Below are 18,068 nucleotides of genomic sequence, written 5' to 3'. Positions count from 1 at the left end.
CAAAAAAAAAAAAAAAAAAATACAAGTTTTTACTTCATATATAACCAAAGACACATAGTATCTACCTCATATAAAACAAAACATAATGAAAGACAACCTTGAGAAGCTACTTATCTACACTATGAAGAATGCAGACTACTTCTTGCTCTCTGAACCTGCTTCCCAAAGAGCCCTTCCAATCTCCTGTTGCTAACTCCCACCTCCCTGGTCCTTAGCCTTCTCACTACTATCTGCTCCCACTTCCCTGGTGAACTGATTATCTATATCTTGATGATTCCCAAGTTGCTATCTGTAGCCTCAGGCTTTTCTCCTGAACTTGATCTTTTATAGGTCTCCCTGCTATTGGAAAAAAAGAGCAATCCTACGAAAACTTAGGTAAAGCTGAAATATTATAAATCCAAAGAAGCAATTACCATTAATTTATATGGAAAAATGTTGTGAGTGTTCCCAACCCCAAAAATAACCTCCTTAGGCTTTTCTGATACTCTAGGGAAAATCTTGCTAATGGATGCAGAAAACAAAATGAGATAAAGCACAGATGCTCACAGACACAGTTCAAAGCTATGGTGCCCTGATGCTGAGTGTAGGTCCGGGGAAGGAGAGGAGCTTGACGGGGCTACTCCCGCTGTGCAGGGTGTACGCTGCCTCTATAGGCTCGCTGCAAAACAAGTGCTGATGCCATTTTCACTTTCCCCCCTTTCTCATATAAAAGTGGAGTGGCATAACATGAACTTTTGAAAAGGGGGAGGGTACCTCTATCTCTCTGACATTTTTGATTGATGTCTAATGAAGGCTGACCAAAACTGAACTCCCGATCTATTCCCCTCAAATCCTGGTCTACTTATCTCAGTCTTTTCCCATCTCAGTTAATGGTAACATCATCCTCCACATGCCCAAGCCAAAACCTTTGGAGTCATCTCTGACTCTCCCCTCTGTTACCCATATTTAATGCATTAAAAAATGCTTTGGCCCTACCTTCAAAATAGATCCACAGTCCGGCCACTTCTCATTACTTCTGCTGCTATTACACCTAATCCTAACTATCATTTTCTGCCTTGATAAGTGAAAATCTTCAAATATGGTCTACGCAAAACACAGCAGCCACAGAAATCTAAATTGGAGCATGTCCCTTCTGTGTGACATGTTTCATTTCACTTGGAGTAAAAGAATAATTCTAAGGGCCTGAAAGGCCCTAGATGATCCTGTCCTATTATTTCTCTGGCCTCATCTCCTGTTGCTTTTCCATACTGGCTTCCTTGCGGACTCTAATATACCCGGCTTGTTCCCATTCTAAGACCTTCACATTGGCTACTTCCTTTGTCTGGAATGCTTTTACCCCATATTTCCTGGCAGATTCCCTTACTCTTTGTTTAAACATCACCTTCTCTCAGAAGCCTACTCTCGAACTCTATGAAAAATATAACCCCCACCTCCCTTAACCTGCTCTCCCCCCCCTCCTTTATCATCTATATTCTTCTAAGGAACCATTCAATTAACTCACTTTTTGGGTGGCAAGGGTGGGGTGGCGTAGAGGGGTGGGTGTCACCTGCCAGAATGTAAGATCCATGGCAGTAGGATTTTATTTTGTTTACTGATATATCCTACTTAGAAATAATGACTAGTTAATAGGATCTGGGGGGGAAACAATTATTTTCATTGTCTTTATCCTTAATAACAATGGTAAAAGAATCTTTGCTTTAACACCATATCACAGAAGCACATATATACATTTAAAAACTTACCTCTACAATCTTCTCTCTGTTTTTGGTTGGGTTCATGGGAGGTTCTGTGAGTAAGATTTTACAATTTCTGGTATCTATGTTAAGTTTCTCTGGTCCAAATGTATAGTCCCACAGGTGTTTCATGTCATCCCAATTTCGTACTATGCCATTTTCCATAGGGTAGTTAACTTCTAACATTGAGCGTAATTCGCTTGCCTCGTCACCAACCATAAGATCCTAGAAAAGTATAATATCAAGGCTTTAGGCCAAATTTTTGCATAAAATATCTTTAGAAAATTACATTTCCATGATATTTTTGGAAAACTTGGGGATAATTTAATTTTAATTTTTCTGGCACTTTCAGATAAAGTTCTTCATTCCACAAGTTTAAAAAATCTTTTCTTTCAAGAACAATGCCTTGGAAAGTTTAATCATGAATAATAAATTTTTATGTACAACGTGGTTTAAATCAATAAATGGACCTTACCTTTAATACATATGTTTCCAAAAGAAGAGCATTAGCACAAATAAACCCCACATTTTCATATTTTGGAGGGTTTTGTATGAGGTTTCATCTGTTTCTTTTGCTCAAATGTTCAAAAAATAAGGCCTGTGATATGTGAAATAGCACATCAGGGAAAAAAAACTTGTAGAAAAATGCTCAATGCATGCAGCACACGTCTTTGTACTAAATATCGAAATGGTAAGTGTAAATGATACGTTTTAATGTACTATAAAGCATAATGAAAGTTAAAAATAAAATGATTATTATATTGTAATAATGCAAATATGCACCACGTAACTTACAAATTTCACAAATTTCTACCTGCACATGCCTCAGAATTGAAATTAAGTTTCTATATATATGTCTCATCAAGATCAATGGAAATTTGTAGAGATACCAAAAATTAAGACACAGGGAAACAATTTTTAAAAATTATCTCATGAGCAACATTTCCAACCTTAAAGTATAATACTGGAAAACTATGCTAGCACACAAGAAGCAGAGTACTCACAAGTCTTGTCTCCAAGGAGAGCCAGAGCATACTTAAGATGACCCACATTTGAAAAGTCAAATTTTGTATGTATAATAAGGCTAATGATGTTGTAGAATTTATTTTAAAAATCAGCTTGTCAAGATAAATAATCCTGATTTCTACATATACTGATAAATTCAACTTAAAAAAGCTATCAGAAACAGCTACTGTTTGCTACAATACCATAAGTTTAAAACATGAGGAAATGAAATGTTAAAATTAACATAAAATGTCTCAAAATGAGGTTTAAATATATGAGTTTAAAACTTTAAAAAATGACAATTTAAAAAAAGATCAGAGGTAAACCAGAGTGAGAACTCAAAAAAAAAAAAAAAAAAAAAAGATTTTTGGAAAATCCACTTGAAAGCAACAACAAAAAGGAAAAACAAAGTTAAAGCAGATGCTAAAAATGTTCACTAAAATTTCTCTGTTGCAACTAATTTCTTATAAAGTAATATTAGCATAACTTAAATACTCAAATTTCTTAAATATTAACTGTTTAAAATCATCTGATAGGAAAATGGAAAATTAAAAATCTGCATCTGTGAATTCTAGTCAATGACATGCATATGGTAAATTACTTTAGAAGTATGTTGATACTTGGAATATATCGAGAGGCTGATGGAGGGATGAATAAATAAAATGTGATATGTCAGCAGAGTGAATATTAATGTCAGAATCTAAGTGATGGATATACAGGTTTCACTGTAAAATTCGTACAACTCTGCTATACATTCTAACCACTTAATAAAATGTTAGGGTGGAATCTATACCTACAAGAACATACGTTACTTTTAACCATTAACAAATATAATACACAATTTTGTTACTTACTTTCCTTTAGAATGTATCATTCTATTAGATGGCTTATATAATCGATACACATTCACAACTATAGTTCATCAAATTTAGAATAAGTCTGATTTGATTTCATCAGAATATTTACTTTTATTTCCATGCAAGAATAGAGCTTTACATGTCTGACCCAATACGAACTCAAAATAAAAGCCTCATCTATCTACTTCTAAAACAGATATCCTAAAGGATTAACTGAAAGAAACATCTGGCACTGAATATTTTACCATTCCTCTGAAAAAAAAAAAAAAAAAGGGCAGTTAAAATGGAAAAGGGTGTTAACCTACGAAATTAGTGCAAATAATTTGGAGTAACTCAAACACCTAATTCAAAAATTTATCCATATCTAAAATTTTAATTAAAAAATCATAAAACATATCATCTTCCCTAGAACATTTCAACTTCAAAAAATACAAATGCCAAGAGCATGTAACTTGCCCTCATACCTCAGAACCTTAGATTTTTACCACCCACTTACTTCATCCCTGAACTTCAAGCCTAAACTACCACCTGTTGCCTGAAAGAATGAGAAATCACAGAAACTGTCTGAGATGCTGTTTCAAAGGCATTTATATTTTACGAAAAGCAGGCAGTATAGATTATATTTGCCAAGAATTATTCTGAACAATGACACCTCAAATTGGAAAACAGAGTGAACACACTTTAAAACCACAATTAAATCCCTAAAAGGAAATTCCATTAAAAAAGTTTATTAAAGCCTACACGGTTCTCTATAAATGTACTCTTAATCTCTTTAAGATTTTACACTAATGCATGATCTTTTATTTAGAATAAATATAGGAATTTCCATTTAAATGTTTTCATTTATCCAAAAGAAAACTCCAAAAAGATACTGTTACTAGTTAAAATATAAAACACTAGAAATGCCTGATATTCATCTGTGTCAAAGCTGCTTACAAATAATATCAAAAACACACAAACCTGAAAATACCTACTACTGAAGCACTTAAGAACTATCACACAAAAATATAAAGAAGAGTTAATTGTCTGGGATGTGCCCAACTTCTAGTTCAAAAGACAAAGGGGCCACATGATGCTATTTACTTAGGGGGAAGATCTGTTGTTTATGTAAAAGTCTTATAAGACTTTCACATTTTTCTTATTTATCCTCAGGTAATGTTATAAAAATCCGCTCATCAATAAAAATGGCAGTCAATCTCTTTTCTTCCCTTTTTACAATCTATAGTCATTTGCATATTAAAGTTTTACTCAATTTATTACATATTTGCTACCCAACTGGAGGTAAATACATACAGACTATGATACCCAATGTTCAATTTAACATTGATCAATGAAATAGATTTATCCATATGTAACAACTTCACCCCAATGCTCTGGATCACACATATTCTAAATAAAGCTACTTGGTTTCTAATATTATGCACACCACATTCCATTTTAATTATAACATTCATCTACAAGAAACACAAGGAAAACAATTCAAAACTATGTTAGTAATTAGTTCTGGTTTGGTCCATTGTATGCAATCAGGAAAGTATAGGACTTAATTAGTTGCTACTAAATTGAAGCAATGAAAAAGGTTAAAAATCAAAGTACTTAAAATTAAAATATGGAATTACCCCCCTCCCCAATACTACAGGGACACAAAACAACAACTACTGTCCCGTCAAGCAAAAGTGGAAAACAAACAGAGAGCATGTGTGTAACCTCACTTACCATCTTTTTGTTATTCTACTTCAACAGGTCAAGAAAGGTGAAGAGAGAGAAGGTAGAAGTAAGAGTCAGAAAAGGCCTAAATAAAATCCTCACTGAAATTTTTAAACATACAAGCAATAGAGACAAATTAGGTAGAGGTCAGATGCAGTTCTATATTTTACGGAGTTAATAAATAGGGCCAAATTAACATGGACAGTTATTACTCCTGAATGAAAATTAACTCATTAAACAATTTAAATTTCCAGTTTTTAGTCTATCACCACATTTTAGCTAACAAAACACAAAATGTATAAGTCAATCCACTAGGCACAGGAATTCCAGAAAGTCAAGTTTCTTTAATTCATTACTGAATTTAAGAACCTTAATTAAGGAAAATAAATAACAGAAAAGGTCTAGCTGAGTAGGTAGAGGGTGAGTTTAGAGTGGCTTTTCCAAGCTCTAGTAGTCAAGTTAAATTTGACACAGATTTCTTCTACTATTTTCTACTGGAAGAACAAATTAACTTGAGAGACTTAAAAGATTGAACAGATTGAACAGAACTGAGCCAACAGAACACAGAATGACAAACCATACAAGCAAATGCTACGGGGGAATTCCTTAGCAAAAATGTCTTAGAATATGGACTAGTTTCATTTCTATCACTTGGCCTTAAAAAGCAAGAAAGTGGGAGTGAAAAGATATGTATTCATTTGTGCCATGTTAGAGAATACAAATGGTTATATGTGATGTATCTGTACACCTCAAAAACGTTATTATCTGTAAATTATATAAAAAAGATATTCTTTAAAAGCCTGATACTGAATAAAAATGTGACTTCCAACTTCATTAAAAGTCTGTCCTTATCACTAGTATCAGCTAAATTTTAAGTTGTTCATTAAAGATTAAATTCAATCAGAATGAAAGGCATTCACAAAAAGAGAATAAGGTATCCCTAAATTTCCCAAAAGAAAAGACCTTGGAAAAAAAATTATCATATTGAGTGTCCCACTTGATTGTAAAATAACGAAAGAGGCCAGAATCATTCACTATCTTAGGCTTTTAAAAATTTAACCCAGAACCTCAGTTTCAGTTGGCATTTGTACTCATTGTGTAACTCAATTCTCTAGTACCAAGAGCAGAGCGCTACCAAGTAGCAATCTCTCCTAGCTATTAGTACCTTTCTAGATATCTCAAACAAACATCCCAAAGGGGTCCACTTAACTCATTTCAAAAGACTCATAATCTAACTCAAGTTTTGCCAAAGACTGTCCAGATAGGACCAACAATGTTAGCTTGTTCACAAATAATTCAGGAAAAGGGCCCCAAAATTTGACTGCATTTTTTATAATCTGATCCCTAGGCCACCAGAAGAATTTAAGTCAACTGGTGACCACTATCTTTTTGATTGTGCTATTTTTTCTTTTAAAATATTGTAATTCCCACTTGATTTCCAATCTCTTTAATACAGAGAAAAATCTATCATCCTTAATGTCCAATCTCTCATGTTTAAGTACAGTGAGCAGGTAACGACAACCTTCCTCCTCTCTCCCTACAGTAAGATAAATAATGCAAGGCCAACTTAAGACTTGCACGGCTCTTCCTGAACATCAGAAAATCAGTTACTATATTAGTGAAAAAAGGAACCAATAAAATTTATAGCCTGTTTTCCTGACTAGCAATATTAAAAAGGAGGAGGATCAGGCCATGAGAACATGAAAAGGAGAAGTCTTAGGTCCCAAATAGACAGTAACATATAATGAAAAATATATAGAGTTGAAAGACATAAAAATATCAAGCTGATTTCTTTCAAACATATGTAATAGAACTTTAAGTCACTAATACAATATTCACATTAATATATAAAAATCTTATTAAGAGTTTTACTCCATTCAGAGAGTATTGGCATTTCTGTTTTTGTGTCTTTCTTCAAGTGTGGATATAAATTAAAAATATAAGAAATTCTGCCTCTTAGCTTTCTTGGTATCATATCTTAAAACTACTTAATTCAAAGAACACTCGACAAGTTTTGATCCTCATTTATCAATAAATAAAATATTACCTTGATTTCAATGTTTCCCACTTTGGTGGTTGATCTGATAATAGGTCTTCCAACCAAAGCTGGGAAGATGTGTTCTGGAAAGTTAGAGCCTGCATATCCACACTTCACAAACTAGAAGAGAACAGTAAAAGTGGGTTAGTGTCAAGGTATTTACTATGTCCACTTAAAAACCAGCATCTGAAAAAGATCACTTTGCATTTATACAGTATTTTAAACTTTTGGTGCTTTCAAATTATCCAACGTAGTCACCCAATCTATCACATCTTCCTTTTTATTTCCTTTATGGCATTGACTACTTCCAGAGTTCAAGTTAGTTCATAGAGGAGCAGCCCAATGTCTCAAAGAAATCTCAACACACCGTAGTCACACAGACTGGGACAGATTCACTCAACAAATGCTAATAATTTTTAGAAAGAGAAATGTTAGAAACTGGGCAGAACTAAAACTTCAATTTTTCTAAAGCAGGCTTTCATTTATCTCTGTCAATTCACTTAATCAACATTTATAGGGAGGAAAAACGGCATCTGGACTAGGATCAATGTTAAAATAAAATGGTAGGCATTTCTGACTGCTTATACTTTTACATTTAGATAAATGTACTTTGTAATAGCAGGTAACAGAATTTTATATTCGGACAGTATAGTTCTCAATGAGGGCATAACACTGATTCTGATGATATTTTGTAAGAAACTGATACACTAGAGAAGTTAACAACTACAGTACAACTGAAAATAAAACCAAGGGTTTTTAATTCTTATACCAATAATACAGTCTGTTCAGTCTTCTTTTTAAGAACAGACATTGCAAGGAAATGCAATTAAAAACTTTAGGGTGGGAGGAGGAAGCTATAGCACAGGAAGTGTAATCAGGGTCTCTACCCTCTTCCTTAATAAGTCTTTATTCAATGTAGGTTCTCTTGTGCAAGGATTTTGTGTCTACTGATGGATCCCAAGTGCCTAGAACCGTGTCTGGCACGTAGGAAGTACATACTATGTAACTGATCAATAAAAATTAAGTTTTGCTGTTGATTTGAGTGTATGATACTATGATTACTTTAATACAGAGAATACATTTCATATTGAGAAAAAGTGCATTGTTTCATGGCTCCAGGCACCATACATTCTCTTAAAAGAATTAAGGAGAAAAACAGTATCTGAATGTGACACATGACAGTAATAACAAAAAGGCTAACAGAAACTATTAACCTATCCCTTGACAGAAAGCTACTGTGTACAAGGAACTGTTTTAGTTGATGATTGTAAAACTTAGCATCAATCTTAAACTTACTGACTTTTGACTAACCCTCCAAAATACAGAATTTTCATATTTCAAACATATCTGCACCAACCTTGTTGGAAATGCTGATGAACAACATTTAATTATAAATAGCCTAGAACATTCTGCCATTCAGAACTTCAAGTGAATTTCAAGTCTTTTATAAATAGAACTTTTAAAGTATGTTAAAGTCATGACTTATGCAGATGAAACTATGAAAAATATGTCTGAAATACCACCTGAATTCCTATCCTCTCAATTAACCTTTACATTCTAGAAACTACATAAAACATACCGGGCAGCCCTGGTGACTCAGCGGTTCAGCAGGGCGTGATCCTGGAGACTCGGGATTGAGTCCCACGTCAGGCTCCCTGCATGGAGCCTGCTTCTCCCTCTGCCTGTGTCTCTGCCCCTCTCTCTCTCTCTGTGTCTCTAATAAATCAATAAAGTCAAACAAACAAACCAACAAAAACATACCGTTTATATTCTTCCAAACCCACAAAACCCAGTCCTGGTTAGTTAACCTCTAAGCCACCAAGGCTAGGGCATTTTTCAGTTATAGCTACCCACTTCTAAAACTATGATACAATTCCTACTGGATTACTTTCAAGTCAATAGTAGGATATGATGGCATCTGTTTGCTCTTGCCTACTTCTCCATTTGAGTAGTGGTTGACAGTAAAGAACTATACTATATTCTTATCCCAAAATAATGTTAAACAGAATTCAGTAGTACTAGTCCATTTTTCTACAATGTCTTCTAACGTATTTATCAATGTGACCCAGAAGGAGTTGGAAAGACAAATGCCACAGAGGAAATTAATAATTCCTAGTATTTTCAAGTATATTCAAATTAACAGAAAAAGGAAAAAACCTCCCACATTCTTCTACAGCATAAATTCTTTCTTGTCCTTAAGTCAAAATTCAGCTCACTTAATATGAACTGAAAAGATATGGAAGGATAGAGAATCTCTTCTAATTATTATTCTAACCATACTCAAATTTCTGTAAGTAAAACTGTCATGATCATCAGCCTAATATCAACATTAGTCATAATTTACCTTATATTCCAAATATAGAAAGTATTATGTAGATATTAAGTCCTTATGTTTACCACAAAGTAATGAACAGATAAGAACACTGGGAGTGTCAAAAGGTCCACTGCAGTCTAAAAATGCTCACTTATATAGGTATAAATGCTTTCAAAGAAATTTATAGAATGAATGAAAAAACAATCAACAAGTTTTTAAAGGCCATCAGCATATTAAATATAAACAAATGATTTAAGAGAGAAATCATATTAAAATTGCAGGTAGGAGGATGAGCCTGGCATGGGAAATAAAGAAGTCCTGGTGCCGGGAGGAGGCTGTGAAGGTTGATATGCTTCCCCTCTCATTCTGAGAGGCACATACTCAGAAGCATGCCACATGGCAAATACATAAAAAAGCACATAGTCAATGTTTACTGATTATAAATGTTCACATGGGCAGTTTAGATCTTAAAATTCTTGTTTGAGCATATTTTAAGGGATGAAATTCTTGCCAAGAGACTAAGCTATGAGACCCCCCTGAAACTATCAAAACAACTGTAAACCTACTTACTTATTCTGGTGTTTTACAAAACAAGGAAATTTGGCTTTTAATTCAAATTAAACATATCAATCGCTTATTAATGAAATTACTTATTCAGCTTATGCAGTAGCTTATTGGAAGCAGATGCTGCCACAGTAATCCAGAACTAACACTCCTACAAGGTACCAGATACTCAGTTAAAATGACAGTAGCTGTACTATGTCACATTATTTCAAATCCGAAAGCATTAATAGCTATAACAATAATTTAATCAAAATCTATTTTTAATAACAAAATGAAGACGCAATTTGGCATTTCCTTTCTTGCAAAAAGTACTTTTTAAAAAAATCTAATTAATGATGCGATAAAATGCAAAGAATATATTCTTTTCTCAACTACTCATTTGGTATCATTTTAATCCTTGAAATAACTCACCCACTCTAATCATTTTAAGTCCTGGACTTAGTTCTCTCATTGTGTGCAAGAAGGCTATGTTTAAGAAATAGATTTTACCATATATAGTTTCCTTTTCTAGCACTGTGGTTTGAACTGGCTCCCTTACTTGCCACTGAGTCATCAAATGGTAAGAGCATGAACAGTATAACGTTCTTTCAAGCAAAAATGAAGAAAAAAAATCCACCTATATATGCTCTAAAAGTACGTTTCTCCCCTGAGAAAAATAAACTGGGGTTTATAAAGCCTTATTTGAGCTTATTTAATTTTTTCTTTATTAATTCAATCTGATGGTATTAATATATTCATTAATTTAATTGCCTAGTGATTAGTCTCATCTTAAGCCAAATTCTATTCCAAAGCATTTTGCAGAGTGAAGCCAAATTTGCTTTTGGTTTGTTCTTACATCAGCACTCCTAAATTCAACATATAAACTAGCATAGGGATCTCTGGGTGACTTAGCAGTTTAGAGCCTGCCTTGAGCCCAGGGCCTGATCCTGGAGACCCGGGATCCAGTCCCACATAGGGCTCCCTGCATACAGCCTGCTTCTCCCTCTGCCTGTGTCTCTGCCTCTCTGTCTCTTTCATGAATAAATAAATAAAATCTTAAAAAAAAAAAAGTTAAAATATAGCATAAATCTGATAAAGCATACCATAAACAACAAATGTGAGAATTACTAGTGAAAGCATAATTATCCTTGCACTACAAGCTATTTTGTATCACTAGATCCTAAAAAAAAATTTTTTTTAAGATTTTATTTATTTACTCATGAGATAGAGAGAGAGAGAGGCAGGGACTTAGGCAGAGGGAGAAGCAGGCTCTATGCAGGGAGCCCAACGTGGGATTCGATCCCGGGACTCCAGGATCACGTCCTGGGAGTAAAGGCAGGCACCAAACCGCTGAGCCACCCAGGGATCCCCAAGACCCTAAAAAATTGTACCAGTCACATAGCAGGCGCAGAGGTCTTCCTCCTTGGTGAACTAGCTCAATGCTGATGAAATCACCCATTTGGCAACAATATATATTAGGGGCCTTGGGCCCGACTCTTGAAAGACGCCTAACAGATCTCCAGATTTTCACCTGTCTGGCCATTTTCAGGGGCTCTATTTAGATGGAAGCTCTATTTTGGCTTTGAATGGTTACAAAGATGAAATGCATGAATTATTGGAATCAGGTAAGTTTTCCTTCTCTAGGCCACCCACCCTAATTGAGAGAGACCCTAGTCTAGGTGGGAGCTGGTGCAGAAGAGACGCTGCAATACCAACATCTGGCATGTGATCTGTAATCTGGCATGTAATCCTAATAACTCACCCACTTTTAGAAAATTTGAATCAGGGCCTGCCAGCAAGGTTAGACAAAATCATCAACTTCTCAAATAGCCTATGAGTCTAAAAGCTAAAATGTGTAAAAGGCAAGTTGCTTTAAGACTAACAACTATTTACATAAGTTTTTAGAAATTAAATTTGAACACCTTAGTATTTACTTGTAGATAACTCAGTATAGCTTTAGGTACCTAAACTAAATCAAGAGGACTATGAAATATAAGCAGTAAGAAATAGAGAATTTCTGTATTTAGAATCCTCTAAATTTTCAGAAATATCACAGCATTCCTGGCTACATATTACATCAGAACTATTTCTTCATTTGAAGCCAGTCAGGTCTATAGAAAATTCAGATAAAATTTTAAAGTAATTAGAAATGTAACACCAAATACATAAATTTTGTTCAAATTAACTACATTTTTCCTTTACTGATCTCTTAAAGTACAAGAATCTTAAATTATGGATTAGCCATAAGCCTAATCAGTAACATACAATCAGCTTTCTACCTCAGGTAAACTAATGAAATAGTAACAAAAAAGGAACTCATGGCTAACACTCCTATTCTAATTGAATATCAAAAAGCTCATACACTACAAATACAGAGCTCATTATCATTCGAAGAGAAGGAATCCACTGAAATATAAAGGCTCTGATTTCTAAAGGGAAGATAAAATATATCTACAAAAATATTTTAAATTCAATTTTTAAAGTCTTAGATTTATTTTTTTTTCTTTTTTAAAAAATTTTTATTTATTTATGATAGTCACACAGAGAGAGAGAGAGAGAGAGGCAGAGACACAGGCAGAGGGAGAAGCAGGTTCCATGCACCGGGAGCCCGACGTGGGATTCGATCCCGGGTCTCCAAGATCGCGCCCTGGGCCAAAGGCAGGCGCTAAACCGCTGCGCCACCCGGGGATCCCAAAGTCTTAGATTTATTTAGAGGTCAATTTGAGACTACAGGGGGAATCAAGCTACTTTTTTTTTTTAAAGCACCTTTAACGGACTTTCAGCTGTAAAAGTAATGTTTGTAGTTAATTTGAAGAGAGTCTCATGTTTTCTTAAAAAACAAAACAGACCACTTTCGAATAATGCAGAAGAGTCACGAAGCCTCTCCCATCTTCCCTCCCTCTTATCCCCAAACTCACAGGGTAACCTCTACGAACTTATTTCTCCCTCTAAAACTTTACAAGTTTGTGGACACAGAAACATATTTACATGTTTCCATAGTGGTGGATCTTTTTTCTTTCTTTTTTTTTAAGTATACCATTTTGAACGGATGTCCCATGATTATGATATCTCTTCTTACTCTCTTGTTTTTAACTTAGTTCATACAAAACTAATATAATCATCGCTTGTAAAAGTCTGTAAAACAGTAAGGGCAGTATTATGCCAGTAAATATCAGCTCTTTTTTTTTTCATCCCAACAATCCAATTTCCAGAATATTTTAAAATTCAAGTAAAAAAAATTTTTTTTCAGGTGTACAACGTAGTGATTTGACAACTATATGTCGTGCCTCCCTCACCACAGATGTAGCTGTCATCGGTCACCATATAAGTGCTGTAAAGATGCCACTGACCAGATTCGTACTTGTCAAGCCTATTTTTTATTTTATTTTTATTTTTTTAAATTTTATTTATGAGAGTCACAGAGAGAGAGAGAGAGAGAGAGAGAGAGAGAGAGGCAGACACAGGCAGAGGGAGAAGCAGGCTCCATGCACCGGGAGCCCTACGTGGGATTCGATCCCGGGTCTCCAGGATCGCTCCCTGGGCCAAAGGCAGGCGCTAAACCGCTGCGCCACCCAGGGATCCCTGGAAGCCTATTTTCATTCCTATGCCACATTTATGGAAAAAAGAGGAGAAAAGTCACAAAATACCCTAACTCCAAAATGATTAGAAATCATTGATTGCAATGGGACAGCCCAGGTGGCTCGGCGGTTTAGCGCCTGCATTCGGCCCAGGGCGTGATCCTGGAGACCCTGGATCGAGTCCCACGTCAGGCTCCCTGCATGGAGCCTGCTTCTCCCTCTGCCCCTCTCTCTCTGTGTGTCTCTCATGAGTAAATAAATAAAAACCTTAAAAAAAAAAAAAAGAAAAAGAAATCATTGCAATGTAGGGGCAAATGATCACTACAGAACTCATCCATCCCGTAAGTAACTCTTCTGTCTCCTAATGTGCACCTCCAAATAGGTGTTTTTTTTAATGGGGGAGGGGTCTGAACGCAACAACTTTCACATGATTTCTAAATCAGTGTTTAGCCAGATTTTTTTTTTTTTTTAACAATCGTCTGCCTTTTGGAATCTTAAAAACTTAACATGATCTGTGTTTCTGCATCTAAGGAAGTAGGATGGGGGAGGGAGTTACCAGAATTGGTGAACTTCCCCCGCAAGGTCCAAAATGAACACTTGAGCCTTGGGGGGGGGGGGGGGGTGTCCCAGATCTCCCAAGATCAATGGACACGGACGTGCCTCTGCGGGGGCTGCACCGAGGCCAAATTCCCAGCCTGCATAACAAAAAGTAGATGATGCTTGGCTCCACGCTGCTCCCCTACCCCCGGGTAAGGGGGGAGCAGCTCCAAAAACTGCGGCTGCTCGAAAACTGCGAAAGGGCTGCGGCTCGTTGCATGACAGCACTTCCCTTTTTTTTTTTTCTCTCCTCGAGCTCGTTTCCTGCCTGCCGTTCGGTATCTTCAATTCTACAGGAAGAGGAAGGCCCTCCTGGTGCTTCTCCCTTCTACAGAAGCAGCGACCCTGGGGAACGGAATCCTCATCCAACAGACCCACCTGCCCGGCCTTTGACCCCTGCAGCCCTCTAGCCAGAGCATCCCCGTCGGGCGCGGCGGCGGCGGCCGGGCTGCAGGCTGGGTCCCCCCGGGCCCCCCATCCCCCACCCCACCCTCCCCCTCCAGCGTCCGCCAGGCCCGCCGCCCCCACCCCGAGCTGCCCCGGGTCAGCTGGCCCCCCACGCCCGCGGAGGCCGGAAGCGCTGCCCCGCGCCCCCGGGTCCCGGCGGCCCGAGGGCCCATGGGCGCCGCCGCGAGCGCCGAGGGCCGCCGCGCCACCAGCACGTCCCCGGCCGGCGCTTACCCCGGTGCCGTTGTCGCACACCACCACCTTCCTGCCCTGGCTGTCCATCGTCCTCCCGGAAGAGAGCCGCCGCCGCCGCCGCCGAACGACCTACAGCCCCCGCCGCCCGGCCCTTTCCTCTTCCTCCTCCTTCCTCGCGGCCCCTCCTCCGCCCCAACTTTCTTCCCCCAACCGGAAGTCTCCGCCCGGCCCCACCCGCCGTTTAAGACACGGAACGCACGGAAGGGGCGGGGATAAGAGGGCGGAGACAGAGACTGGCAGACGTGAGGTCCAATAAGAGGCGAGACGTGACGAGGCCCCGCCCACATATCGGGTTTACGCCGTCGCGGTCACCGCCCACCCGGGCTCTTCCTCGCTGCTTCCGGTTCCGGGAGCTTCGCCGGGCTTTCATGGCGGCGGGGCTGGCGGGCGCTGCGGCCCCGGGCGTTGCAGGAGTTGAGGGGCTGCTTACCTGTCTGCAAAAGAGGCAGGCAGGAAGGTGAGGGACCGTGCATCCGTGGCGAGAGGAGACAGCGGAGCGGGCGGACGCAGGGCAAGCAAACCTGCACGTCCCTGCTGACCCCACCTTTGAGCACGGCTTGCGGTTGTCCTTGCTCCCCAGGCCTCTTCGGGGAACAGAACTGGGCTGGATACACACACATGAAGTCATGCATTTGTCCTGATATCTCCCAATTCCAGCCCACCCCACCCCCACACCCTTTTTGCCCAATTTGCCTTTAGTCAAGAGGGCGGTAGTGGGCGCCTACCTTTTTAGGCCCGTGGCTCACCACTTCCCTTCCAGCAGCACCTCGCTGCTCCACACTCTCCAGTGTATGCACCTGTTTGCACCCAGTCTCGGCTTCGAAATCCAGCAGCACCTCGCTGCTTCACACCTCTCCATGCACCTGTTTGCACCCAGTCTCGGCTTCGAAATCCAGCAGCACCTCCCTGCTTCGCACCTCTCCGGTATATGCACCTGTTTGCACCCAGTCTCGGCTTCGAAATCCAGCAGCACCTCGCTGCTTCACACCTCACGCCTCTCCAGTGTATGTACCTATTTGCACCCAGAGTCTCGGCTTGGAAATCCAGCAGCACCCCGCTGCTTCACACCCCTCCGGTGTATGCACCTGTTTGCACCCAGAGTCTCGGCTTCGAAATCCAGCAGCACCTCACTACTCCACACCTCTCCGGTGTATGCACCTGTTTTGCACCCAGTCTTGGCTTCGAAATCCAGCAGCACCTCACTGCTCCACACTCTCCAGTGTATGCACCTGTTTCCACCCAGTCTCGGCTTCGAAATCCAGCAGCACCTCGCTACTCCACACCTCTCCGGTGTATGCACCTGTTTGCACCCAGAATCTTGGCTTCGAAATCCGACGACCCCAGTTTCAAATACGGCCCTGCCACTCAAGCATTCTGTGATTTGGCCATACCCTCGCCTATGCATTGGAATGCTAACCTCTGCTTCCATGGCTGGTTGTGAGGATAAAATTCCGTGCATAAAGTATCCATTCAGTGGTAGCTGTTTATTATTAATTACTTTTAAATGTATAGTTCTTTCTACCTATAATGCCTCTACCTTTTTTTAAAAAATCCAATCAGGAGATGTTTGCACATGCTCTAAGACCCAGTTGTCACACCTATGAAGACTTTGCTGATAACCCTCAAGATGCTCTTTGCTCTTTTTCTTCACTAACTAGTTTATCATGGATATATGCATAATATCGTGCTCATTACACTCAACAAGTATTGGATAAGTGATGTCAAAATTTACCTAGAAAAAAATGCCAGCATTTTTGACAGGTGACAACTACAATTGTGTCTTTCACATGGCTGTGTATGTACAGTGACTAGAATAAAACTTGGATCATGAACCCTTCAGTGTTATAATAGACTAACTCTCAGTTTTCACCTCCTTCTTTTATTAGACTAGTTTATTTGAATTTAATCTTCTTCTTCTTCTTCTTCTTTTTTTTTTTTTTTTTTAAAGATTATTTGTTTTAGAGAGAGAGTGCTTGAGCATGGCAGGGGCAGTAGGAGAGGGAAAGAGAATCCGTAAGCAGAATCCCTGCTGAGCGAGGAGCCTGATGCAGGGGTCAGTCCCAGGACCCTGAGATCATGACCTGAGTCAAAATCCAGTCTACCACTTACCTGACTGAGCCACTCAGGTGTGCCCCTTGAATATAATCTTATGTGGAACTTCAACATATAAAATAGATTAAAGCTGCCATAGTAGTTGAAAGTTTGAGAAATTAGGATGGATAGGAGGCCTCAGGGAAATACACCTTTTCTGCACCTGCTTTATTTTTTTTTTTAAGATTTTATTTATTAATTCATGAGAGACACAGAGAAAGGCAGAGACATAGGCAGAAGGAGGAGAAGCAGGCTCCATGCAGGAGCTCGATGCAGGACTCGATCTTGGAACTCCAGGATCATACCCTGAGCCAAAGGCAGACGCTCAACCACTTGAGCCACCCAGGTGTCCCACTGCATCTGCTTTAGTAGTTGTTGAGGTACCACACCCCGCTGAGCAGTGCATTAGTTCACAAATTACACATCTTCCTTTTGTGGCTCCAGTGCCCAGCAATTTTCCTGGAAATGTATTTATTTGATCTCAGCAAATTGAACTCAAGCATTTCTGTGTCCTTTTATTTTTCCTTTCTATGAAATTAAATTTCATATTTTTTAATTTTTAAGAAATTACATTTTTTGTTTTGGTTTTTAAAAAAGATTTTATTTATTTATTCATGAGAGACACAGAAAGAGAGGCAGAGAACAGAGGCAGAGGGAAAAGCAGGCTCCTTGCAGGGAGCCTAACGTGGGACTCAATCCCTGGACCACGCGATCATGCCCTGAGCTGAAGGCAGATGCTCAACCACTGAGCCACCCAGGCATCCTACATTTTTCTTTTTTTTTTTTTCCTGATTATAAAAACAGTACATGCAGATGATAGAAAATATCAACCAACGTCTATTCACTACACTCATGAAAATGCAGCAAATCCTTGATTATGCAAATTCAGATGCAGTACTATTG

General features: G+C 38.7%; 1 protein-coding gene across 2 annotated transcripts in view; it reads right to left on the bottom strand.

Moving 5' to 3' along the window:
* ACTR2 (actin related protein 2) overlaps window positions 1–15,218 on the bottom strand; it is a 36,174-nt gene extending 20,956 nt beyond the window's left edge. The window contains exons 1-4 of one of the 2 annotated variants that reach the window (XM_041755892.1): window positions 15,054–15,218; window positions 7,350–7,460; window positions 5,312–5,326; window positions 1,743–1,958 (exon numbers count right to left, since the gene is read on the bottom strand). In XM_041755892.1, coding sequence (XP_041611826.1) covers window positions 1,743–1,958; window positions 5,312–5,326; window positions 7,350–7,460; window positions 15,054–15,101 — 390 coding nt within the window. In that variant the 5' untranslated portion in view covers window positions 15,102–15,218. The remainder of the gene's footprint in view (window positions 1–1,742; window positions 1,959–5,311; window positions 5,327–7,349; window positions 7,461–15,053) is intronic. The other variant, XM_041755893.1, reaches the window with a different exon arrangement.
* Window positions 15,219–18,068: the final 2,850 nt, after the last annotated feature.

This window comes from Vulpes lagopus, chromosome 5, assembly GCF_018345385.1.
Source record: "Vulpes lagopus strain Blue_001 chromosome 5, ASM1834538v1, whole genome shotgun sequence".
Classification (NCBI taxonomy): Eukaryota; Metazoa; Chordata; class Mammalia; order Carnivora; family Canidae; genus Vulpes; species Vulpes lagopus.
Note: the sequence above shows the minus strand (reverse complement) of the source record. Positions and strands in the feature narration are given on the sequence as shown.